This window comes from Myzus persicae, unplaced genomic scaffold (genome assembly GCF_001856785.1).
Source record: "Myzus persicae strain clone G006 unplaced genomic scaffold, MPER_G0061.0, whole genome shotgun sequence".
NCBI lineage: Eukaryota > Metazoa > Arthropoda > Insecta > Hemiptera > Aphididae > Myzus > Myzus persicae.
This window is the reverse complement of record NW_019104205.1, coordinates 53038-79965: the sequence shown is the minus strand read 5'-3', so window position 1 is coordinate 79965 and position 26928 is coordinate 53038. Positions and strand designations below refer to the sequence as shown.

The 26928-nt window shown below is 34.8% G+C and overlaps 1 protein-coding gene across 1 annotated transcript in view; it reads right to left on the bottom strand.

Moving 5' to 3' along the window:
- Positions 1–24243, bottom strand: part of LOC111039969 (POU domain protein 2-like) — a 39839-nt gene extending 15596 nt beyond the window's left edge. The window contains exons 1-2 of the mRNA XM_022323657.1: positions 23128–24243; positions 11729–11779 (exon numbers count right to left, since the gene is read on the bottom strand). Coding sequence (XP_022179349.1) covers positions 11729–11779; positions 23128–23554 — 478 coding nt within the window. The 5' untranslated portion in view covers positions 23555–24243. The remainder of the gene's footprint in view (positions 1–11728; positions 11780–23127) is intronic.
- Between the last annotated feature and the right edge of the window lie 2685 nt (positions 24244–26928).

The following is a 26928-nucleotide window of genomic DNA, read 5'->3' as shown; positions in this document are numbered from 1 at the left end:
TCAGCGTTTTTATTTTTGCAATACAATTTTATTTTCTTACTAGAATAATTGTTGTTAAGTTTTCAACATAATAATCTGGACACAATTTATTTCGTTATTATTTATGCGCATATATAAATTATTAAAAGGGGAAGTAGAATAACAAAATGGTAGCTCGCGTTTAGCTTCTGCATTTTATTATGTCCGTGTCACGTGACAAAATTTCCCTTTTTATTATTACCTGTATATTTAATAGAAGGGTTGAATGTAAGTAACGCATGCCGACATAGCTTGTGCCAGCAGTAAAACCCTTTTGCAGTATTTTCAATCAATGAATAGCGAAATTGTTTATACTATGGTACGTGTAACGTTACTCTTTTTAACATGCTGGATTTAATACGCAGTAGTTGTTTTTCTATTCATAAGGGGTGAAAAAAGCACCCTATTGGCTCGAGCTATTTATTCAGCTCTTTTATTCATTTTCATATACCTGCGTTAAAAAGGGTAAAAAAACGGTTGGTTTTACCACCTGCGTCACGTGCTTGTGTCGAAATGCACACCCTTTTTTGTCATCGAAAAATGTATTTGTAAAAAAAAATTATGTATTATAAACTTAAGATCCCGGAGTGTTAGAATGCTAAGGAGGAAGTGAAAATTATAGGGAGGTTCATTAATTCAACAACATATTTCTCGTAACGGATTTTTTAAAAGTACACAATGGCACAATGGTATCCCTTTGCGAAAGCGACCTATAAAAACCGTTATGCAAAAAGGGGTGATTGTAAGGGTTGACTACGTATGGTAATTCAGGACCTGATTGGTTTATGTAGTTCAATGAAAAATAAAACAAAATGGTGATTCAAAAAATAAAGGCGATGATAAATTTATTTAAATAATTTCTGTTATGCTTTATGTTATATGTATTTTATTAGGCGAATGTTAGTATGATGTGAACGAAATTAAGTTCTTAGATGGAGTTAACAAATTCGTGTTAAGTGAACTTTTCAACGTTACGAAGAAAATAATTCAATCTTTCGCTTAAAAAACGTAATTTAAATGCCATTGACCAACCCTAAAATGCGTTCTATACACAGACTTATAGGTTTTTTATATTGTCCACCGTAATCGAATTTTGGCCGGACCCTTTCGCACGTTTCTTTAGAGTTTTACTTTAAGTGCCTTTCAATTTCGCACCCATTTACCCAAGTAGGAGTTTATTTTCTAGCTAAAAAAAACAACCACTTGGCCTTAACAGCTGTTGGCGAGTACAGGGTAAATAAATAATAGGAAGTGAATTTATTTCTTTTGTTTTGTTCGATTTCGAAATGATAAAAAAAAAAATCACTCAGAATTCCGTACACAGCCTTTGACGTTTTTTTCAAAGGGCTGAGGTCAACTACATTTATATATATATACGTTTAAGAAAACCAGTCACATAATTTGAACTAAATCCGATTGAAATGTAAATAGAAATAATTCGGCGGCCAAACGTCGGGCAGAGAGCGAAAACGATGAATTCGTGCTTGTGTGTTCAGTGTTCCCTCAATAATCTAAAGCAGCCGAGGGAGTAAAGATGGAAAATAGGAATTTCAAAAGGTCAGTGAGGAACAATAATACGAGATAAGAAGAGACATGGCAAAGGGCAGATAGCGTGGATACAAAGGCCAGTGAATTGGAAAAAGGGGTATGTTAAAAAACCCGTCCGATGATTGAATATATATATATATATATTTCGTGTCCTCCCCCAATTTACTTACGAGTACATATTGTGAGAAACTATGAGTAGAAGAGGGGGATGTCATATGTTTGTTTTTCTCTTTGACCATAGCTTTTCTGAATTTAATTCTATTAAAATACCAGTCTAACGCTTCACATAATGTTTGAAGTTTAAAATAAAACTAAATTGAAAATACATTTAGAGAACATAATTATACATGAATATATATGTATAATATTGTATATTCATAATACACACTATATACCTTTTAATAAAAACAATAAAAACTATAAAGTAGTAGTATACACCTCCAAAAAAAAATATCTATTTGAGATCAGCAAGAGAAGTAGGTATATCGTATATACAAGCTTAACAGCTACTTATTGGTTACTGTTAGATTATTTTAAAATAGGGTTCAGAATACAAAACACAATAAAATCGAAAGTCAAAGTAATTTTCGTATTCTTAATAAGTTTTTATATTCTTGTAGTTTTTGTCTTAACCGTGGGACAAAGCGTATAGGTTTTCGCAATAAGTACCGATTGTTCGTGCGACGACGGCACGGCGCTTTCTTAATTGTTTCGCTGATCATCTTATACACACGGGCTTCATTAGAATAATAATAACATTATAGGCACAATTATTGTGGTTATTCGAATAGTTAGGACGCTATTTTTCTTGGGCGTTGTTTTGACAACACGGGTTTTATTGCGTAATCCTTGTGCACAACGTGTGATACACACATATCACATTCATATAATTCCCCACTAATATAGATTGATCGAAAAATTGCAAACACATTCTTTTCGTTTTACTTACAATTTACTAATAAGCTAATGTGTAAAATAATGAACACGTATTATGAACGCATAGATAGAAATAATAATTAGACTGGCCGCACAGTGTGACGTATTTCATAAAATATACGCATGCGTATGGTAAATAAAAAAAACAACTTTACTGGTTTTTTTCTTATCTAATTAAAGGATTGAAAATGATTTTAGTTATAATATTATTAGGTACATAGAGATACCTATACCTACCTATTTATTATTGAAATTATAAAACGTAACAATATTTTGAAGAAATGACGCATATTATTATCATATTGCGTAAATACCATTTAGTAAAAATTATTGTTAATTATTTTTTTTTGCATCACGTACCTATGCTGGATTACAAGAATTATATACCTACCTAATAATTTATTGTCACGATTACGCATTTTGTTTTGATTTTTTTTCTTATATTGTACATCATGATAGTTTATAAGCATGCACCCGTGCTATCTTGCTATTATAATCACGAAAAACGCTGTCTTGATTTACACGCAGGATTTTTTTTTTTTATTTGAGTTCTACATGGATATATGCGTTTTTTGGATGGACCCATTGTACAGTCTATACCTACCGGTCTTTTTTATATGCACGCAATATCGAATGTATTCTTTCTAAACCAACACAGCTGCATTATTTTTTTCCGCATATTTTTTTTTTGTGCTTGGTAAAAATCATACTACCCCCCACATAACACGCACACATACACACACACATACTAACAGTGTACGCAGAGCAATCACAATCGGCATGACATGTGTGTCTGTCATTAAAGATACATTGGCGCAGATATATTATACAATGTATAAACGGTAGAATGAAACCTAAGAAATGTTACGTGAGCATAACCTGGTTTACCGCGAAAGATAAGTAGGTTTAAGAAAAGGGGGTAAAAAACGTTATTAAAAAAAAAAATCGATTGTCGAATGTTTAACGGAAAATACATACGCGTCGAATACATTGAATACATTTTACTAGAACGGTTAACCCGATTGGTCTTGCATGTTTTTTATGTACAGGGTCTCTATACATTGAGTACGAAAAAATAGGGATCGAATAAAATGGCTGTTTTAGTCGGGAAGGGTTACACAATATGTTAATAGGGTACCGTCTATCATTGGTAATTTTTATTAACGGAATCGAACAAATGGCGTTGGGGTACACAATTTCCGTTAGCGAGTGTATATCGTTTTTTATTTTTAAAACTATTTTTGTTATATTTCGCTATAGGTAACTATATAGTATAATATATACCTATTTTATATCTGTTAAGCGTTTATTTTTAACGTAATGCTTGTTGTAATAACCTAAAAATAAAATCAATCACACCACAACACTTCAGTATGTAATGTAGTCGTTTTCCATTAAAGTTAATCAATGGATAGATGATTATAATTTATTTATAATAGTATACGGAATACGGATGTATAAAGATACAAGAAAAACGAAAAAAATGGTCTCACGCATTAATAATGGCAAACAGCTGATATTGAACGTATTTAATGATATTTTATATTTTCCTGTTACGCGAAATACCGTCGCGAACAATACCTTCCGATTTTTTGGTTTTTATAAAAAAAAAATTAGGGGACTTGACAAAAAAAAAAATCCGGAACCACTTATCTTTTTAACCCTAAAACCAAGTTATTTCGTACCTACGTATACTATGGTAGGGGGTCAATCTCCCTCAGAAACAGAAAAAAACGGCGGCGTGTTTTAAGGTATAAAAAATATCCAGTATTACGCAAAAAACAGTAATTCCCACGAAAAAATGTCCCTACTTAAATAGTGTACAGATTTTTTTTTGTAAAGGGGGAATCGTTTAATTCAGGTTAGAAATATTTTTTTATTATTATTATTAATTCAACGGTACCTATATACACGTATATATTATTTTTTTTTTACTCAAGTTAGGAATATATTTTGGGGTTGGTTTTTTAGTAAAAAAACGAGTTCTCACGGTTTTATTTTTATATCACGCAAAGGTAGTGTTAATTTTTTCTACGGTTATTGTTTGCGATTGATTTTTTTTCACAAAAAAAAGAAATGTTCCCGTATGGATGATCAGTTTCCAAAAGAGAAATTGCCGGTTTTATCCATGGGTGGGTATGTATGTGTTCAGTTATGTATATATGACGACAAAATACTCGTGGGTATTGGATTCGCAAACACCTGACAATTTTGACGAATAAAGAATGAATAACTTAAACATGTTTTCGTATTTATATAATCCAGGAAAAAAATACAACCCAGATAACATCGTCTTATTTCTTTTCTACTACCTATTTATTTTTTCCATTATTCCTAGTATTGAATTAACAACAACGTTTGAAACTGTCAAACAAAGGACAAACGTATTTTTTTTATAACAATAATAACACACTGATCCTAATTCTTGGTAATAAAAACCAAACACATTTATTGATTTTTTAATAGTTTCTCAACTAACTAATAGTTTGTAATAAAAATACATATAATAAAAGTACTACACTGAATGGTCTTTTACTTTAAATGCAATTTAACCTAAAAAAAGCCAATAATGTGAGGTAGGTATCCTTATACACAATTTACTCAATATAGTTTTAATTGAAATTGTAATTAATGATTTTCTTGTCTTCATATATGACGGGTTAGACTTTTGCAAGTAAAAATGTAATATTGTACAGTTACAATTTTCGGCTCGACCGCGCATGCGATTCGTTTGTGATATCATTATTAGTTAGGAAGACGGATTATTATTTTCCATGTGAGGTAATTCGATACATTGTCACAGGCAACGGTTCGTTTAATCGGCCGCGTCTTGGTCGATTACGCGACGACGGGAGATTCGTCACCGGACACGGGGGTGTGCTCTTCCGACACGAAAGCACGCGTAGGTGTTTTTTAACGCAAGCTTTACGGTTCGAGAAATTCCAAGTGAAAAATACAGATAGAGAGATAGAGAAAACCCGTGTAATCGCAGTGACCTGTAAAAAACTCGGTACGTGTTTTTTTTCCTTGACAATTTTTTCCGCGTTTTTCACCGTCGAATAAGCACATACAGCGGCAAAGGCATTGACGATATTGGTGTTTACACAAAGGCAAAGGCCTCGGGCGGGGGTGGTAGTAAAACAAACAGAATTCCCAGAACTCCTCCCGAATACAATTTCTGCACCGTGTTTGACTTATTTTTATTATTAAATTTTCTGTTCCGGAGTCGCTCCGGGGCGTTTCCATCCCGGCCCGCCGGCTGTATGCACTACAAATCCTGACTGTTTTCTAATAAAATGATACACACACGGGCTCCGTGTAGTTTTTAGCTCTTGCGTATGCGTTATTCGATTTTCAGAGGTCGTCCAGTTCATTCTTACTGCGGCGTTTTTCTTTCTTTCGAGACCGAATATTATTCGTACGTATATAATAATAATAATAATAATAATAATAATAATAATAGTTATAATAATGATAATAATGTATACACACATAGACCGGCAAGGACATTGAAATGTGCAGCAACATCAATCAAACGAGATCGTTAGCTTGTACCGCGGCGCACATTCGGCAATTAGTCGGTGGCCGACGCAGGAGTCTCACGTTCCTCTTTTCAACCATACATATAAGTTTGTTCCTTACCATCACATTATGCGCTTAATATTTACACTATTTATTTGGGTATTTTTTTTTTTTGAATCATTATTCAAAACGTTTAGCATAGTGTATGCAGGTATGCTTCTCACGTAAGATTACACTTTCCAAGCAAGCGCATAATATAACCGAGACAAACATTAATTAGTATCGTTAAATTTAGGTATTTTTGCTGGAGGGAAGGCATAAAAACTTAACTGCGCATCATTACACCCTGTATAAATTTGCTAGATTAGAATGAACATTATATACCTTCCAGTATAATCCTCCCACCGTAGGTACTACTGCATTGCAAGGTACAGAAATAAAAAAATAGACACGTTGCAAACGCTGTCATATAAATGAAACCCTACCTGTCAGTAGGTGGATAATACAATACACGTCAGTATTATGATTGGCAAATGAATATGTCAGACGGGGTTTTTTTTAAGGGTTTTCATAAGCTCATTTATATCCGGTACGGGGGTGAAGGATTTATAATAAAAATTCAATTAAAAAAAAAAATTAATAGGATTAGGTTAAAGGGTATCGAAATTATATTAAAGGTTTACTCGCCGCTATCAAAAGGAATTTGATATTTTTCAACTACGCTGCAGGAAATGGTAATAAAGAGAAAAAGTTTTTGGGTGTCTGAATATACGAGTACCTACATGTTTAAAACGAACGCAATGTTGAGTCATTAAAGGAAAGAATTAAAATAGATTATTATTTATTTGTGATGTCATTATTACATAGATTAATACTTTGATCGAGAAAGACTTGAACAAAATATTGAAATAGAGATTCAAACAGAATCACGTTATTATTTAATTATGTTTCTCTTAAACGCATTAAAAACCTTATAAAATCTATTTTTCGTATAAAAAGTGTGCCATGAGTCTATGACTCATGCGTGAATTACATAATATAGAATTTTATATTATTTTTATTTGACATTCAACGGAAGTTAGCAATTATTTATTAAGGTCGTGTAAGTTTTAGAGTAAAACAGAGTAAAATACTGGGTGCATCTTTATTTAACAAAGAAATTGTTTTAATTTGTAATAAAAATGAACGTTTAATATGGGTAATATATTATTATAGTTATATATAATAATACATTTTGTAATTAGTGCAATTTCAATGCCAATAGGCAAATTATTATGTGTGTAATGTGCATATATTATGTAAAATATTTTAATACCATAGTAGTTATTGTATATACAATGACGTAATTTACCGACAAATTGAAACATTCCGCATTTAACAATTGACGGATAATCTAGTAAATAAAATAAAATACAGTAAAAAAAAAATCGTAGGTACCCATATACTGAAGTTAATTGCATATTATTAAGACAGCGTCTTAATCGATGGACGCCGTGACGTATAAGATGGGAAGAATGTACATGAAAAAAAAAACAAACAACCCGAAATACCTCCAATATAATCGAGCGATGTTCCCTGCACGAATAATAACAATAATATGGCAGCTCGTGTCCCGTTATAGTCGAAAAGTAGCTACGCGGTTGTACCTAGGCCTTTATATTATAGCTAACCGAAAGCGTTTTATAAACGTCCATCGGGTCTCGGGCGAGCGTTTTAATAATAAATATAAAACAGACCCGAAAAAAAGAGAAATACGAAACCTATACGCGGGAGGCGGCAACGGTCTAATAGATTTAAGGTGAAAAAACCGACTTTGATATATTTAGGAGCCAAATACTGTAACCGTATACACAGGCACTGACATAATATTGCACACACACACACACATACAAATATATAGATTGTAAAGGAGGAAAAACGAAAAGGAAATTGAAGCAATATATTTTCACGTGAGGGGTTAGCCGCCGGTCGTTTCGTTAATATGGAAATGGACGAGGAGCTATTATTATTGGGTTCGCCGCCGACGCGCCGCCGCCCTTGTTGAATTTTTGAACGCGCGTGCGTTATGATTGATGCGGAGCGAATTATTATTACAGTCGGCGCGCGCGCACTCGTCGCAGACGATATCCAGGTGAAAGCGCATATACGCTTGGAAACGACGCCTCCGACGATGATGACTATCCGCCGCGAAACTGGTGATTTTCAAGTCCCGTGGTTTGCGTGCAAACAAACCGCACCCCGATGCGACGACACAGAGCCATATTGTTAGATACGATTTTTTTGAAAATATTTTTTCAACGATTTCATAATGTAAACGTTGGGGGAACGTTGTGGCGGACGAAATTTTGTTCGGGGCCATTCCGATGTAATGTATGAGTTATGTTGTGTTTCGGGTTAAGCGGATGGAAACATTTTTCTGAACATTAAGCATTAACATTAATCGAGTACCTATACTTGGTTAAATTTGTTTGTCGGCGTGGAAACGAATAACTATATACCTAGGTACTATAATGGTATGTAATCATATGAGGCGTATACGCGATCTGTGCTTGACAAATATTAAATAGGTAAGTTTGTTTGTAAAACAAATATTATTAAAATAAGCAATCAATAAAAAATAATTGATAGACATTCAAAAATAATCATAATTCTTACATGTATAATTAAATTCATCATTGATGGATCATCAGTAATATACTAATATAAAAAGGGTATATTAGAGTAATAAGAAATAAGTTATTACTATTTAACTATACATAAAGAATAGTTATGATGTGAATAAAAGGAAAACATAAAAAATAATCAAAATTGCTCGAGTATCGTATAACTGTACAATATTAATGTAAATCAGTTGTTTGCGTTGCAATGTTAAGAATTGAATAATTTAAAATATTTTAGTTATTTATCTTCCGCGAGTCCGGCGTATTTTATCGGGTAAATCGTTAGAAAACATATTATTATATTTGCTTAGCAGTGAGTTATTACTAGTATTTTACTTACTTAATAAAATATAATACATTTATTGTAATTTTCAATTCTGTCAATATAATCTTAAATATTCGTACCATTTTATAACTACCATTTCTCTAACACTCATCAAAATATGTACTTCAAATTCTGAGCAAGTATAATAATATGTTTTCTAACGATTTACTCGATAAAAAATTACTACCGGGCTCGTGCAAGACAAATAACTCAAGTATTTTAAATTATTCAATTCTTAACAACACAAACAACAACTGATTTACATTAATATTGTAACGATACACGCGGTTTTGATTATTTTATTTTTTATGTTTTCCGTTTATTTACATAACTATTCTCCATTTAATTACACGTTGTTCACATCATGAACTATAAAATATACATGTGTACTATCGCGTTTTCAACCGATGTGTGCAACGAAATTGTCTGTTTTACAATAGCAGTTGCAGCACGTGCAATAGTTCTTTGAATCGGTGTGCTCGGATTGAAGATGAGTGTACAAAACTACAAAATAAGGTAGGGAAAATAAAATACCCGTCTAGGACCAGTCTGGGGGGTACCGGCTTTAATGCAGTTGTGTAAAAAAACGTGACCAGACTGCAAGAACGAGTAGGAAATTGTCAACAAAATGCGCATACATGAATGGGAATTATATTGTTGCAGGGAGGAAAAAAAGAAAGAATTGTCCGTTTACAAGAATTTATTGAAGAATTTCCTAGTCTGGTTAAGAAACTGTTTTTGTTCGACGTGGTCCAGTAACGATTTTATTTTACATTATATAGTTCTTGTTAATTATCATATTTTCCGTATACCTACGTATACCTACGTATTATTATAATAATTTATCATCGCTTCTTTTCCATCTTTTTTATTTCCGACTCAAAGAAATACATCAAACCCGAAATAAGTATTTTTATGAATATAACTCTAACTACTCCCACCAGAATAATAACATTAATTATTCTTTCGCTGTTACTCGCAATATACCATACATTTGCATATCTGATAATCAAGAGCAGCAACATTCATGTAGATACCTAGTAGGCACTTACTCGTTTCCGATATTGAATTTCTGCATGCAAAAAAACTACGCTATCTGAATCGTAATCTTATTCGGAATAAAAACAACGTGTGCATTTACGCGTTTTTATGTACATTATACTACATACACATTTATTACTAGGAATAAAATCGCATAGAACTTTATATCCATATAAAAAGAAGTAATTTAAAATTAAATTAGATTTACGCTTGTCTGTATAAGACATGATTAATGAGAACGAGCCAGTTCAGGTTTCAGTTATTTCAACAGTAGTGCAAGTCATTTTACATTTTTATCTTATTGGATTTATATAATATAATTCAAAGATACATAACAAAAACACTAATTTTGTAATTTTTGATTTACATAGGTACCCCTGTGGTATAGGCAGTCCGATACATATTCGTTTCATTAAAATATTCCGTAACATGCATTTTGGACGATTTAAATTAGCCGAGTACAATAAAATCACTAGTATTCTGGTTTCGGTTCATTACTTTAATACGGGGAAGCCGGAAAGAAAGCAGACGAACCACCACCTCCCGAGAAGTTCGTGACATACCGAAACCATTAACTCGTGCTCAATGCTGGACCGTTTCGGTTTAATAACGCAATTTGTCTTATACGGAAGATCACGATAATCTAATTAGATCAACATAAATATAGGTATATGTTTTTACGATTTGGGATACTAGAAATGACCGATTGTTAAAATTTCGAAAGACAACAAAAATATCGACCACGGTTCTTAACGAGAGTAGAAAATATATCGGTTTTATTGAACAAAATTATTAAGACGGAGAGTGAAAGTAACATATTATAACATTATAATACACAACCGTTTATTGCTAATAATGAGCGTGAAATTCGGAGCCTAAAAATGTTTCAATTTTTTGTTTTGTTTTTTATTTTTAATTCCGTACCACAATGCCAAATTCCATTGTCAAATATCATTCGGTCGTCTATCACGATTCGTCGTCTGCGGTCCAGTCGAAAACAATACACGAAGCTACTACTTCATTATTTCATTATTTTTTTTTTATTTTTTTATTATTTTTTTTATTCCATAGACCTCTAATAGACTCTCATTAATCTGTGCCGTGTTTCCCACGGAGTTAATCCTTTTACTTGTACCGATTCTCCAGTAAAAAAAAAAGAAAAAATCGGCACCAAACACTCTTATAATAATATTCTTACACAATGCATACACCAACGTTTATTATATTATATACATATAATAAAAACAATATTATATTATATCTAGACACAATACACTAACCTGGGCCAACGTTTTACAGGTAGTCGCTAGAAGGGTGGTGGTGGCGGTGGTGGTGCGTTGGCGCCAGTTTTCTGCACCCGAGAGCTATCATTTTTACCTCGAGCAAACACGTTTTAGAAGCAGTATACTCTAAGATGAGGCCTAATAGCCGTAAAAATATCTTTGATATTTTTCGACCGCAACGGTAATAAAAATGCCAAGGTCACCGCCGATGGTACAAGAACACAGACATAATTATGTTTGGCGAAATGAAAAAAATAAAAAGGAGGGAACTATAAACACCGCTGCAGTGATGCACAGTGTACATTCTACGTCATGTATTGTTGTATGATATAATGCAGATATGACATGTATATGCTTGTGTATGAAAAATGAAAATATAGAATTTTAAAACTCACCATCTCGACAGTAGAATTTGTGTTCGAGGTTCATCAGTCGGTCTGAAGTGTCTAAAAAAGAAAAAAAAGAAATGAAACATAATATTATAATATTAAAGAAATAAAAATATATATTATAATAACACTATAATATTAAACGTTGTATACACGCAGACCAGATTTCACACACTATTTTAAAGAGAAACTATGCAAACGAGAAAACAAGGTGAACGACAGTTTCACAGAATAAAATATAATATACATACAACTAATACCGTGTATATTATATGATATACCGATTAAATGTTTTAATTCTGTCTCGTACTTAATATTTCGGTAGGTATTTGAGTCATTCGTATACAGGTAATAGTCATCCGGTATTCACGAGATGAATCAAATGTGTTGACGTCACCATATAATATGTTTAACCCATTAAATCATGCACCTACCTATACGTGTTATCATATTATATTATTCAACACAGACATAAAATAATTATTTTATAGGTATTATGGTACCTATGGAATTTTGTTAAATTAAAATATTTTAACTATTTTGTTTGAATTTTTTATATCTATTGGGTACCTATTGAATATTTAATTTCCTGAACGGTTATCGGAATCATATTTTCGAAGTTATAATAAAGTATAAGGAGGGCAAAAAAATAAAACCGCAACAACTGACCATTACAGCATTATAGACTTTTACTTATCTAGTTTATAAGAGTGGGGAAGATTAATAATCATGCACAGAGTCGTGTGTGTGTCATTAGCGGGGTCCCAAAGTTTGAGGGGAGGTGGGGAGAGAATCGAAAGGCACACACTCGTTCGGTCTAATGATATTTTAATGAGAAACAGAATGGGTTTGAAGCATATATATGTAAAGAATATTTCGTCGTTAAGCAATACGATATTATTTCTTTACCTCTCTTTCTTTCGGGTTCTTTTTTTTTTTAATAACGCATGATTCAGCCCCGCGTGTCAGCCATGAATAACTAATGGCCTTCTCTCTAAACACTTTTTCATTCTTCCGGGGCTACCGCGGTTGTTATTATTATTATCAACTATTATTATTAAAATACAATTTTCGTCTATTCTAATTACGCGCCGGTTTCCATATATTATATCCACAGACGCTTTTATACACAATTAAGACCAAGGATTTCTTTCGGACCCTTTCTATCTCGCCGCTAATGAATTCCTAACGCTCGGTATAATAGTGTGTGTTTTTTTTTTGTCCATCTTAATGCTTTTTTTTTTACATATCAGACCGCCGCCGTCGTCAACGTACATGTATAAATATATTATATACAATAATAATATATTATATACACGCATGAGCTACCGGGTGGCACCGAAATTCGCAGCAATAAATTCCACTACAGAGACCTTGACTTCATTTCGAGACTCCCTAGACATATCCATACAATAATCGCTTTTGTCTCTATCCCGGGCCCGGTAATACTTCTCTCGGTAGGATCTCGTTTATTGTTGTGGTTTTCGTCACTATGTGTGTCAAGCATTCGAACTCGAATTCACTTTTCGAACGCTGAAAGCGTCCCGCTGGCCCTATAAATCCTATAGTCACGTTCAAGGGAATACACACATCATATTATGTGAATATAATAAGGTAAGGCGCGCACTATCTATGTATGTTTAATGAGTTACAACTATATATTCAAATACAATGGAAAAATAGAGGTTACACAAACATCACAAATATTTGATAAAAATAATGATATCATCGAATCGCGAGCGTAGTAGGTTTATGGGTACATATTCAATATTATATAAATATAAGTTGAATGTCGAGGAAAAAACACCGAGGTAACAAATTTCGCACGTACCTATAATATAAAGTGTGTAGGTAATATATTGTGATATAGTTGGTTTTGCAGGCGTATCGGGTGGGATATGATACGAGTATATGTAATAATAATATATAAGTAGTGTTATATTCGCGATAGAGATAATAATAATATTATTACACGGTGAGCCGTCTATAGATATTATTATTCTTAGGACTAATTTTACTCGTGGCGAGCATGTATAGAAAAATAATGACACCGATGGTCAACTACAGTGGCGGCGGGAAAGTAATAGCGTTTGATGTTGGTGCATACCTATATATTATACACCTTCATACATACATAATACTATAACCACCGACACTTAATTTCGTTTTCAGGCCGCGCGTATATTACCTAGACATACACACAAAACCGTTTAGCAGTCGGTCGTATACCGGCTATTATTGTACGAAATAGGCGTAGTACAGATTTTGAAATTTGTAAAAGTGAGGAACTCTAGACGCGCGCGGAGAAGAAGCGTTTATAATATATAATATTTTTACTCTTTCGTTTTGATTGAGCGCACCTGTCTCGGCGGTCGCGCGAGCGTACGTACCGATATATATAAATATATATATATAGGTATGTATTATACACTGCACACATAGTACATCTATGTATAATAATAGTACTGTAGGCACTACACATTATAGCTCTAGTCTCGTCGTCGTCGGTATATCATATTATTATTATTATTATTATCATATATTATATCGAGTGCGCACGCGGTCAGTAATGAAGACGTAGACGTCGTCGGGCCGCGAACCGATTTACATGCAACGCGGCGGCATCATCGGTCGCCGTCGTAACACTCTTAACGTATTATGGGTATATTATATCATATAGGTACCTATACTGAAAAATAAAATAAAAAACATTCCTAGGTGCCGGTCGCCGGCCTCGGGGGCCCAGCCAATCTTCCCGCCGCCGCCACCGCCAGATCGTGTGGTTATTTTTTAAATATATTACGGTTGCTGTACGCGCATATAATGTGCGTATATTATACCCATGTATATTTATTTTTTCCTTTCCACTCTTTATACGCGTTTGACAAACGACCACCAAACGTATATCTACGACGATGATGCTTTACACATTGCGGCGGCGGCGGCGGTGATTAATCCCTTGCGCGATAATTGGACAAATTGAAACGGTGCGCCGCCGCCGCGGGTAACTTGTTCACACCGTGTCGTCTCGCAGTACATGCGTGTTGCCGCCCGAGGAAGTATACTTTTTTATTATTATTATTATTATTATTATTATGCGCGGTAGTTGGGCGCTCACACATAGACGTATATCTACACAATATTATTATTATAATATATTACTTAATACTTACCTATATCCTACCGTTGCAGTGCCGTACTATAATACACATAGTGAGTATGTGAGTGTGTGTGTTTAGTGGCGGGACGGACGAGCACGTTGGCAATTATTATTATTATTAACAGAAGACGACCGGTGCGCGGTGGGGCAGGTGCGGAAACGACGGGGGCGACGAGTCCGCGCGAGACCACGACTGTCGTCATGTATAGGTATAATAATATTATTATATAACATCATATTATAAGGATAGTATAGTCGATAGTAGACGCGTGAACATATACATACAGAGTGGTGGCGACGGCCACCCGACGATACTCCGCGATTGTAGGTGGAGGTACACCCGCATCTCGTACTAGAGAGTTGAAACGTTTTTATTCTTTTATACGCTTAATTTTTTTTTCCGCTCAACTCGGATCGCCTTTCGACCCCAGTGTTCAAATCCCATAATATAATATTTTGTTTACCCACGCGCGTCGTTTGCAGTAGGTACGTATTTCAAAACTGTCGGACGAGACTACCCAGAGATAAACACCCGAGCCACCAAACCAAAAACTATGGTGCTCGTACTTCAACCTGTACTATCTATACGTTTTATTATTATTGTTTGACATTGATTACGCTAATTACAAGGACTTTCTAAATAATGTTTTATTCACGAATAATTATAATTATTTTGCAACAATGCAAATTGAAACAACAACGAGATTCTTTTCAATAGCTTATGGATGCTATTTTATTAATAATTTATGACTAAAATATATCAACGCTTTTTATACTCATAGCACATGGCAAAAAGTATTAAATATTAAATTACAAGTAAACGGTAAATATTAATTTGCAGTATTTCTAGTTCGACGTGAATGTTTGTAAGTTATAAATTATTATCAACTAATTTTAAAAGATTTAAATACCAAATTTGATTTTTTTCTTTGTACAGATTTCTCTCCTTAGTTTTCTTTTGTGTCACGACATCAATCTGAATACATACATTATAATATAATAATAATGGAATTGAGAAAAAACCGCATGTGGAATGATATTATTGTCCATGTCGGCCATTGGTCGAGACACCAATAAAGAACGCATTTTACTAACAAAAGAATAATTACCCGAAACGGATTACATATATCGCCGGCATTCTTGCACGAGTCACACAATCGATGACAAATAATATTCTTAATGCATTTTTATTTTTTCTGTGTTGCTCTTTCTAAGACGTTCGTCTTCTTATATATACTGTATTCATTATTGATAACTACGAAGGCCTTACACACGTGTAGTATGATGTGAGTATGTGTGTGTGTGCGTGTATGTATGAAAGGAGAAGCTAATTCCGAACTAACAAATTGTGCCGAGTCATTACCGGAGTAGAAATAATACGTTTTAGCTTCTGGGCTTTTAACTGGGCACTTCTTTTTTCTTATATATAATAATAACGTATTCATAATGTGGACGCCGGCCGTCTCTCGCTCTTTCTCAGTACATTTAATTTATTTCTTTTTATTTCCCATTATTTTACTAGGTTTTTTCCCATTCTTATACACATACCACCCTTCTGTCTCCTGTACGACCGAGTGCGAGTCCAATTTAGATTTTTCGGAAAAGTGACTTTAACGCCCCAGGCTTTGTCGTGAGAACGAAACAATACCGACACAGTCATTCGGCGAAACCGTATATGTATATTTATACAGCGATATTTATCTCTGAATACGATTGTATAAGGTTGTATTAAAATACACATAATATATTTTAACATCTTCTGACTAAAATCTGATAGCAAACCTGTTAAATTGACGTATCAACAGGTGGTATACAAATATTATGTGAATGCATTTAAACGTCGTGGGCCCGGGGTGCAATCTACAGGGATCTTGGGAGAAGAGGCGCCACCGATTTTTAGTTATTATTATTGGCACTTGTCCGGGTTCAGTGGGAGCGTGAGATAATGCACTTATAATTATTGTACTCGAAGGAGAGGTCAATTAAAAACCGATTTGATGCATTTAGACATTAACATAAAATGTTGGATGTAGGTATACGATATTATATGGTAATTTTACTAGTCCTTGTTCTAATGTGTTACGATGTATACCAAGCTACACTGCCTGTACAGAATAGTCATTTCTTTGAGTTTTGATGGATATACGTCATTACACCGTAAATGCGATTGTTCACGTGTTCGGATAACAAAATATTTCACAATCAAGGACGAAACCTTATTTTATTCCTCCTTAACACTTTTTATCTTTTGTTTTTACATAATTAACTACACGGCTGTTCAATGAAAGTATATCGTCCATCGGCTGAGATAGACAAGCATATTATTTTATTTATGCCTACAAAATGTGTGAACTCATTGTTTCTGTAGATGATTACTTTAGACATTATTCAATTTTTCATTTTTATAACCATGATATCTCATTATGTCTTATGCAAGTCTTAAAACGGAAATTCCTTGAGATCGGCGGTGCAGATAGGACAGGGTATCACCGAAATTAACGGCACTAGGTCATAATATGCTAACGTGTTATTTGCATAAAATTAAAAGACTACTGTGTTACAGAGGTTGTACGTTATTGTTCCCTTTTGTTTCGAGTAATTTTCCTTTAACTACGCGGTGGTGCCTATATCCAATTATGGAATTAATGGCATGGCAATAAAAAAACATGGAATTTAAATTTTTAATTGAGTAATAAACACGGTTTTAATAATGATATAAAAAATGCATAATTATATAAAGGTTCAAAAAAATGAGGTAGATGATCTTATATAAAACAAATTATGACGTCAATACCTCGGACGTCAATGTATACTTAGTACACAATAAATTAGTCACTACTCACTACAGCGAGAACGATACTAATTACTAATAAGTAATTATCAATGTATCTTCTAATTTTGCGAGTTCATTATTTGCAATAGGTTTTTACCAGTAAAAATAATAATAATAATGGCTTATAAATTACAATTATCTTCAAATAATAAAAACGCTTTGAATAGCACACCTAGACGTTTTCTCGATACGGTTACTTTATAGTTTATATTATTTAAAACGATATACCTGCATAATACCTATATTATAGCGTCAAAGGGAAAATATAACATAATATTAAATGAGTCGTCATTATACGCTAGATAATATAATTTACTGGAAAATCATGCAATCAAACAAACGACGGTTGATATCGAACAATATCGCGAAGAGACATCGTACACGTGTAGGCATGATGTATTATATACTTCTTATGGCAGTTACACGCGATTCCCAAATCCACAAAGTTCAACTTGTAGGTGATAACTGATAACACTGTTACTAATACTGTGTAATGTTGATATATTATTGTAGGCCGATAATTCTGTCGGACAAAAAACTAAACGAAAACCGAAAAATCTAATAATATGTAATACTTTTTCGTTTACACCCTAGGAGGGTCAAAAACGTAGTTTTACTAAATTCAACGCTCGCGCATAATTCAGGTCCACTGCTGGATGGATCAAACCTGTATGTGTGTGTGTGTGTGTGAATTTTTGTTTTCATATTACACTCGACGGGACGTTCGGTTTTCTCGTCCGATTGTCTCTAGAAAAACGCCGACACGCGCGCTGTTTTATTTTTTAATCGTTATTGTTTTTTTGGTAGGATATTGTATTATTATTATTATTTTATAGTTTTGGCTCGAGCGGGGGAATTTACGAGCCTCGCTCGAGCCGAGGTAGACACACGACGACGGTGTGTGCATTATGTATAGGTACCATTATTATAAACATCTGTCCGGGGGACGCGGCGGCGGCGCACGGGCACGACCGCCGGCCCGAGAGTCACCGTGTAAATATTACACGGCGCGCGCGAGCGATATAAAGTAACAATAATAATGGGTACTACACCGCCGGGCGGGCGGGGGACGCGGAAGTGTGCCCTCCCGAACAAAGTAGCCCTCGTGCCCAACCCGTTACACCGTACAATCCGCGCACGGGATTCGGACCCGCAGACCTAACCGACGGCGCACGGGGATGACGACGTCGTCGTCGGCGGTGATGATGATGATGATGGGGGGGTGGATGCCGGATGGGGTTACGCGGACGCGAGCCGTCGGAAAACAAAACGGGGGAAAAAAAAACCAGGAGGCGCGACCCTTCCGGATAACTATACTTGTGTTACCTATACCTCTTTCCTTTTTTTTTTTATCCGCTCTCCGTCCGCGGTGCTGCAATCGTACCATAGGTATACCGAAAGGGGTATAGACCTACACACGGAAAGGACGCGTGCGATACATTATCATCGATACGAGCTCGTGACCAGGGATGCACTTATATAATATATAAATAGTAAAATACAGTTGTACCTAAAAGGATTATAGTAATATTATGGCTCCTTCGCGTCTATCTCGCGGGTTATTATATTATAGCACTGTATCTCATGACAATTTTGTAATGAATACAAACTGCGGTAGCCCAAGATCAGGCGGAGGGGGTTACGGCTTAGCCTCCCATATAATTAATTCGAAGTCGAAGCTACAATAATTAAATATTTGATTATTTTGAAATATTTTGCACGTCTAAGTTAAATTTACGCATACTATTATTTTAGATTCTGAGTGCAGGGCTCTATTGGTTTTAAATTGATATTTATTTCTTCTTCTTTTTCATTCTGTGTACTTACACGTTTTTATAAAATTCATCAAAAGAGATATGTATCTTTAGACAAAAAATCAAATCATCTTGGTAGTTTAATGGTTTTAGTAGGTACACGAACTATACCATAATCTATGGAAGACGGTAGTTTAAAAAAAAGTAATGTTCTAGTTCCGCAAAATATTTTATTTATTCTGTTCAGTTTGGTCGGTTTTGTTATCATAACAAGCAGTACTATAAAAAAGTAAAATATTGTAACGGTAAGACGGGAGAATAAACCCTCACCTCCGAACATTTTACAGGATCTCCGCCTAAGCGGTACCCGGTACAAAATATATGTACGTGATTTGTAAAAAGCTCACCATATACAGAAACTAAATAGTGGTTGGCCGGTTTGAAAAACCATGTATTCCCAACAGACATAGTAATTAATACAATTTTCGATTGAAATTGTTAGTATTACAGAGCCCAAATATCTGTTTTTATTCCGATACATTAATACTGATGGTTTATGACATTTAAATTTCGTTTCCTTATTAGAGCACGACCGTGGACCGTGGTCTTCAAAAAATAAGTCACTCCAGTGTAATTTTCATTGCGTGGAAACTACAGGAAAACTATCTGAAAATTTTCAAAAAAACCAGCTTCGATAATACGGTTAATCGATTTGATATTACGATGTTAACGGTCACCAACGCGGTTAACCTGTGGTAATTGCGATTGGCAATTAGTATAAATTCCTCTCGGGTGGCGTTTTTTTAAAATGCTGTACACCCGCGTAGTGTACCTAGCTAACTGCAATAATTCAACATTTTATTATACGCCTATAAATTACAATAATTATGTCTTAGACGGAATTCATAACCACTATAGTAATATAACCGGGTACCTACTTATAAACATAATATAGCGATAACCACGTAAAATGTAAACCGGGCCCACAAGTATAATATAAGTAGAGTTTAATAGTTTTATAATTTGTAGGAAACGTTGCCCGATGAAACGAAAATAAAAAAAAACGGAGCGAAACTGAAGCTACACGTATTGCACACGCGGGCTTTGTTCGTTTCGCAATTATATTATATTTTCTAGTTTTTACTGAGAATCGCGTTAAAGAACATGAGCGAAAAATAAACATATATATATTTTTTTTTTATTGTTTTGTAGTATAACAACTATATTATTCGTTTCTATTATAATAAGAACGCATTTCATGGATTTAAATACGATATGTGCAAGATTATTTTATGATGGATGTTTGTAATTCACACAATCTGCGCACGAGATAAAAATGCATATAATTACCTATTTTCCTGTGTGTGTATCTACATAAGAATTTATAATGATAAAATGAAAACAGGTGAACCGTAAAGTAATAACTCATACATGAAATGCAAATAAATATGATGGTATAACATAAAGAAACATGGTAATTAATGAGATTTTTAACTGCCTCGGACAAAATTTGAATAATAATTAAACTAAAGAAATGTTATATCATATACAAAACTGTTTTATAAGTGAAATAGTACTGTTTTGTTGTATAGATTATGAATTATAATGATCAAACTAATTATATAAAATACGTAAACAGGACTGATTCCTATTTTATTTATTTTTTTATAGAAGATATTAAAAATATACAACATTAAATATAAATATATAATAATATGCATATATCTTTACGGCTATACATTAAATCATTATGCTTCATAAAATATGTTTGACTGCATTAAGAAATAAGTGTATGCATTCAGATTTAACTAATATTTCAAGAAATCAAATGCACATTCAAAAGGTAATAATACAATGGTTATTAATTATTATGAAGTTAACAAACTATCAACTAATATACGCACTAATATTAATGGTTTATATATTTTATATTTATTCATATTATAAAAAAATCATATTAAGATGTTTAATCAATCAATTTATTTGATACATTTAAGTTATAATATAAAAATAAATAATATATCCTGTTTTTATATACTTTAAGGTTACGAAATAATTTAAAATAATTTACCTACGTAATTTAATTATGCATAAAAAGGAAATTCGATAAAAAAAATGTAACATTACGCTCAAAAAATATTATTTATAAATTACGTTGTTATTAATTTATTATATGAAAATAAATTGAGTATTATTTAATTAATTGGATCTCAATGTTCCTATCCCTTATATATAAGAAGTTTTAAAAATAATATTATTAGTTTTAATTTAAGGCCAAGAGTAAATTAATTTTCTAACGTCATATCAAATCTAATCGTAATTTCACAGTTTACGTACACGTGCCGTCTCAAATAATCTATCAATCTCGTTTAGGTATATTATTCTAATTTTGTATCTTGAATTTGGGAAACGTAGACGGGCTTGCAATGATTACATTCAAACCCGTATCTCGTAAATATATAATTTCTGCGAAATGCAATTTTTTTTAATCTTAAGTACCTATTTAATTTAATTTTCACCAGGATCAAACGGCAGTTTGCGCATTCTTTATCGGATTATTCAATAGAATGTAATAGTGCAAGTGCATAGTATACACCCAAATTCCCATTGAATTCGTTTCCAAAATTAAGTCGTCGAAGAACTAGTATACAACATTATTAATCATTGCATAATATGACTGTCGAGTTGGAGATAAAGAGGTTGTGGGAAAAATATTATACAGAATATCAACCGGCATAAATATCAGTCGATTCTAATGCATAATTTTCCATAACGATTTCCAATAATTATTATGAAATTACATGTCCTTGCAGGCGCGTTTAGAAGGAATACAATAATAGTATGTTATAATAATAATTGTTTAATTAAAAAGGACACAGTTGCAGAGATAATTAGGTAACAGCCAATTGTTTCGTTGCATCTCATATCATAATCGAACAGGTATCTCATCATATTACCACGACTACGGTGTATAATTATGATTATAATATTATGCCTACTATGACGTAAAACTGTAAAAGCGATTGACGAATTCGGGAAAACATGATGATATTATTCATTGACCGGAAATAACTATCCAGACAGACCTGTGGGCATCGGATTATCGATATAAACCATTAAGCCATGACTAATTGACATGTCGTATCTAAATGATCGCTAATTATAATAATATCGTCGAAGTGCTCTCGTTCAAAATATCGTAAAAGACGTGCGACGACCATTCCGAATATGGCGTAAAGTCGATCGTAAATTTGCTTATACGAAATAATTATTGACAGGTGTGCGGGATAGGCGGTTGCCTAGGGTCCAAAAAAAGTGGATAAATATGTAGGTACTTACAATACGTATATTAAAATATATAATTTTCTGAAAATTCATAAAGACGCAACGATAACGGCGAGGAATACTCAGTACTTGAATTGGGAACAAAAAAGAAAGGGGGTGCAGTGTAAAAAAAAATTGTGGGTAATTGAATATTTAAATGCCTTATTGATTATTGGGATTTAATTCGAAGGGACACGCATAAATATTTTATAAAAATAAGAGGGATTTCGTAGTCCCCTTGTCCCTCTCAATTCAAGCACTGGAAACACTTTCGAATATTATAAAAAATGTACAATCGAGCAGGTCGATATCATAATATTATGTCGAGCCTTACCGTTTTCGTTGGGCGTGGGCGGCGGCAGCGGCGACGACTGATCGCCACGACTCCTCCTGCCGCCGATGCTTCCGCGTTCGTCGTCTTCGTCGTCTTCGTTGTCGTCGTCGTCGTCATCGTCGTCGGACGACGAACCAACGGCCGCGTGGACGGCGCGCATCAGGGCCATCGGGGGCGGCGATGGCACCGTCGACTTTGCGGACGACGGCTGGTGTCCGCCGGCCACCCGGTTGTGATGGCTGTTGTGGTGGTGGTGCGCAAAGTACGGATGCGCCCGGCCACCGTTGTTGTACTTGGGCACGGACAGCGAGCTGAGATCGAGCGGCTGCTGGTCCGTGGCCGCGGCTGTGGCGGCGGTGACGTCGCATGACGACGACCGCCGTCCGGCCAGCAGACCGCCGATCCGGTGGTGCTGTTGCAGGATCATGGCCGCGGCTGCAGCGGCCGCGGCAGCCGCCTTCTCTGAGGGCGGCGAGTCGTTGTTGTTATTGTTCTTACTGCTGTGGTTGTTGTTGTTGTTCAGGTTGTGGAACTTGTGCAGGTTCCGGTAGAATTCGAACCCGGCCGGGTGGAACTTGTGCGCGAGCTTTGACTCGTCGTCGACTCGACGGTACTGGGCGCTGGTGGCCGTGGCCAGCCTCAGCCCCTCTCCGCCGGCCACTGCGGGTAAGCCCTCCAGCTTAACGGACGGACGGAAACACGGACGAACTCGCGCGCGCGACGGATGCTCGCACGGAGAATGTGTCTCGGCAACGGCACAATTGCGATTATAATAAAAAAATTAATAATAATATTATCACTGCGCGTATATTATACAGCAATTATATAAATATAAGGTGTATGTAATATTGATATATAGGTGACAACGACGATCCTAATAATAACGCGATATTATTATTAATAATATCGTATACAATAATACTCGACACGGGCACTGTCTCACGACGACGATTTTTTTTGGGTTTCCACTATGGGGTGCGAAGATGAATTTATTTGTTTTTAAAAAATATGGAAAATAAAAAACGGAAAAAAACCCAAAAAAAAACGGACGATAACCGCACGCGGAACGACCGTGTACGTTTGACCGGTGCGTATGACTATATGAAGGCGGCGCGCGGTGTCGTCTCATTCAGTCGTCGCCGTCGACGTCGTCGGGTACCGCCGCCGCCACACCACCTCCACCGACGCCACCGCTTCGGTTCCGATGGGTTGGAGGGGGGAACCGCTTACACACACAGGTACTGGTGGGGCCGTCCGAGGGGGCATGACGGGCGGCGGGACCAATCGGAACACGCCCCGCGTGCGTGTGCGCGCCGGTGTTCCGCGAGCGCTGTTCGCGGGCATTTCCGTCGGAGGCGACGACGACGATTTTCCACTCCGTCCCCGTCGGACGTGTGCGCGTACGGATTTGCAAAACTTTCGAGCCCCCCCTCCCCCTCACACTACCTCTTACGATCGCCCTTCCCGCCCACGCCCGGCGGCCCTTGTAACTTTTCGCGCGGGTACGGATTTTTTCTTGCATCTCCTGTCTCCCCGAAAGGACACGCCTAGTTCTTTAAATCGGACTTCCGTTTGGCCGCGCGGCTTTTTAAGGTTTTCTCCTTCGCTTTTTTTTTCCTTATTTTACGTTATTTTTTTTATTTATACGCTCGGCATTTTTTCTTTTTTTTTTATACATAATATAATAATATAATACAATATATTTATTATACGTGCGCGTCGCTGCAGCAGGTATTTGGAGTACAAATATTATTCCGTTTCATTATTGTATTTTTTTCCCGACTTCCTATTATACCTTTATACGTTTTTCGAGCTTGCAGAGACGTTGAACTTCCGTTTAAAGTTATATATCGCCTATTTTAAATTCTATATACTTTGATGAACGACGGCCTTCCTTCGTCCGTGCTCGATATAGTACAGACCATTTAAGCACGTCGTTAATTTTAAGTATAAGTTTGACTTTACCGTATAGGCGAGGACCTCTATTTAAAATCTCGCAATATATTATCGTTAATTGTAGGAATAACTGCACGATATGGGTAGTTACTTTTATAATTATTTTTGTTACATAATATCGATAAATATAGTAACTGCTTACGCGTCTATATTATGGCTTAAAAATCTGAAATTTATTTCCAACGTTTGAAGTAATTAGCAATTATTATTATATACTTAAATGAAAAATAATCCAGCAGTCTTAAAAATGTTTCGTAGTAGTATTATATTCCTCGCGTCAATAAATTCGTTCTTACTACGAATCGCTCACGTAGCTACCTAATTTTTATAAATAATAATACTGAAGTCACTAATTGGATGATATACACATTCATTAGGTATCATATACTTATGAACTCATATTCTATACTTATACATTTATAACCATTGATTAAGTACAGCACATCTCTGAAATAAATTATTAAGCTTTTATACCTGTCTTTGGTATTTATTATAAAATATGTAACATACAAATAAGTATCCAATATTAAAAATCTTAATTAAATTAAAATCTTCAAATCAATGGTTTAGTTACTAAACTAAACTTTAGTAGGTATTAATACAATGGTGTAAAACAGTATGGCATGTAAAAGTCATAGTAACATTTTTTATTACTTTTTAGTCTAAGTCAATACAATAAGTGTAGTTATAGCTTATTATAGTTATTACTATATGGGTACATCGTTAACTTTATTCATATAAGCTAAATTATATCTTTTATATGTAATATACATACTTTTTTTATTGAACTGTGCTAGACTTTCAAAAAAAGCATTGATTAAAAATAAAATCTACAAATATTTTTGCAAAATTTCGACATTTCATTATTTAAATATCGCTATAATCCTATACCTATACTTATATGGCCGTATATAATTGTAGAGCGATAAAAACTATCGAAAATAAAGCCAACGGATCCGTTGAACGTGTCGCTTTAGAAACTATTATACTATTATATAAAAACAACGATAAAATCCCTTTTGCGAAGTCCCCGCGGTAGTGTGCGAAAGCAGCCCTACTTGCACATCGCTCTAATAATATAAAGCCGGTCGAGTTCGTTCGTGCCACAGTATGTGTGTATAGTGTGTGATACTTTTATAGTCGTCTATTTCGGTGCACCAATGACGCTGGGTAAGCGTGTGCGTGCGAGTAAATAAGCTGTAGGCTTGAGTTCATAAATATTTAGGACGAAGACATATCGGTCGTATTTAGTCGTGGAACCTATATAACCGTTGTCAGGTACCTATTACCGAAATAAAAAAAGTTGTTGGCAAATTCGTGCGACCGCTGCAATATTATTGTACAAAACCATATTATAATACGATCGTATCATGCGACCGAAGATGGATAAATAATTAAAATATTATATTTATAGGTACCATCTCATCCGCGCACCAAATCTCGGGACCTGCACCAAAAGGCTACAAGTTACAACTGCAGTTGGACGACCGTAAGCACAGACGAGAATAATAAGTATATTATTATTGTATAGCTCAATGGAGACAAGTCGGTCGAACTCGGTGTCACTATTTTTTTGGCGAGGTATATCGTATATACACGTTGACTTGGGCGAACCCGCGACAATATATTGTACTACAACTCTATATTTTTTACCGTCGATTAAAGTTTTTTATACTATCAATAATATTTAATCAATATGTTATTACTATATTGAATATCGTCGTCATGCCGAAGTGATTTCTTCGCGACGCTTTATTTTAATGACATTCGAATTTTCCCTTCCGAGTACACCGCGGTCGTTTCCGTTTGCATGATAATATTATATATAATGATAATATGTGTACT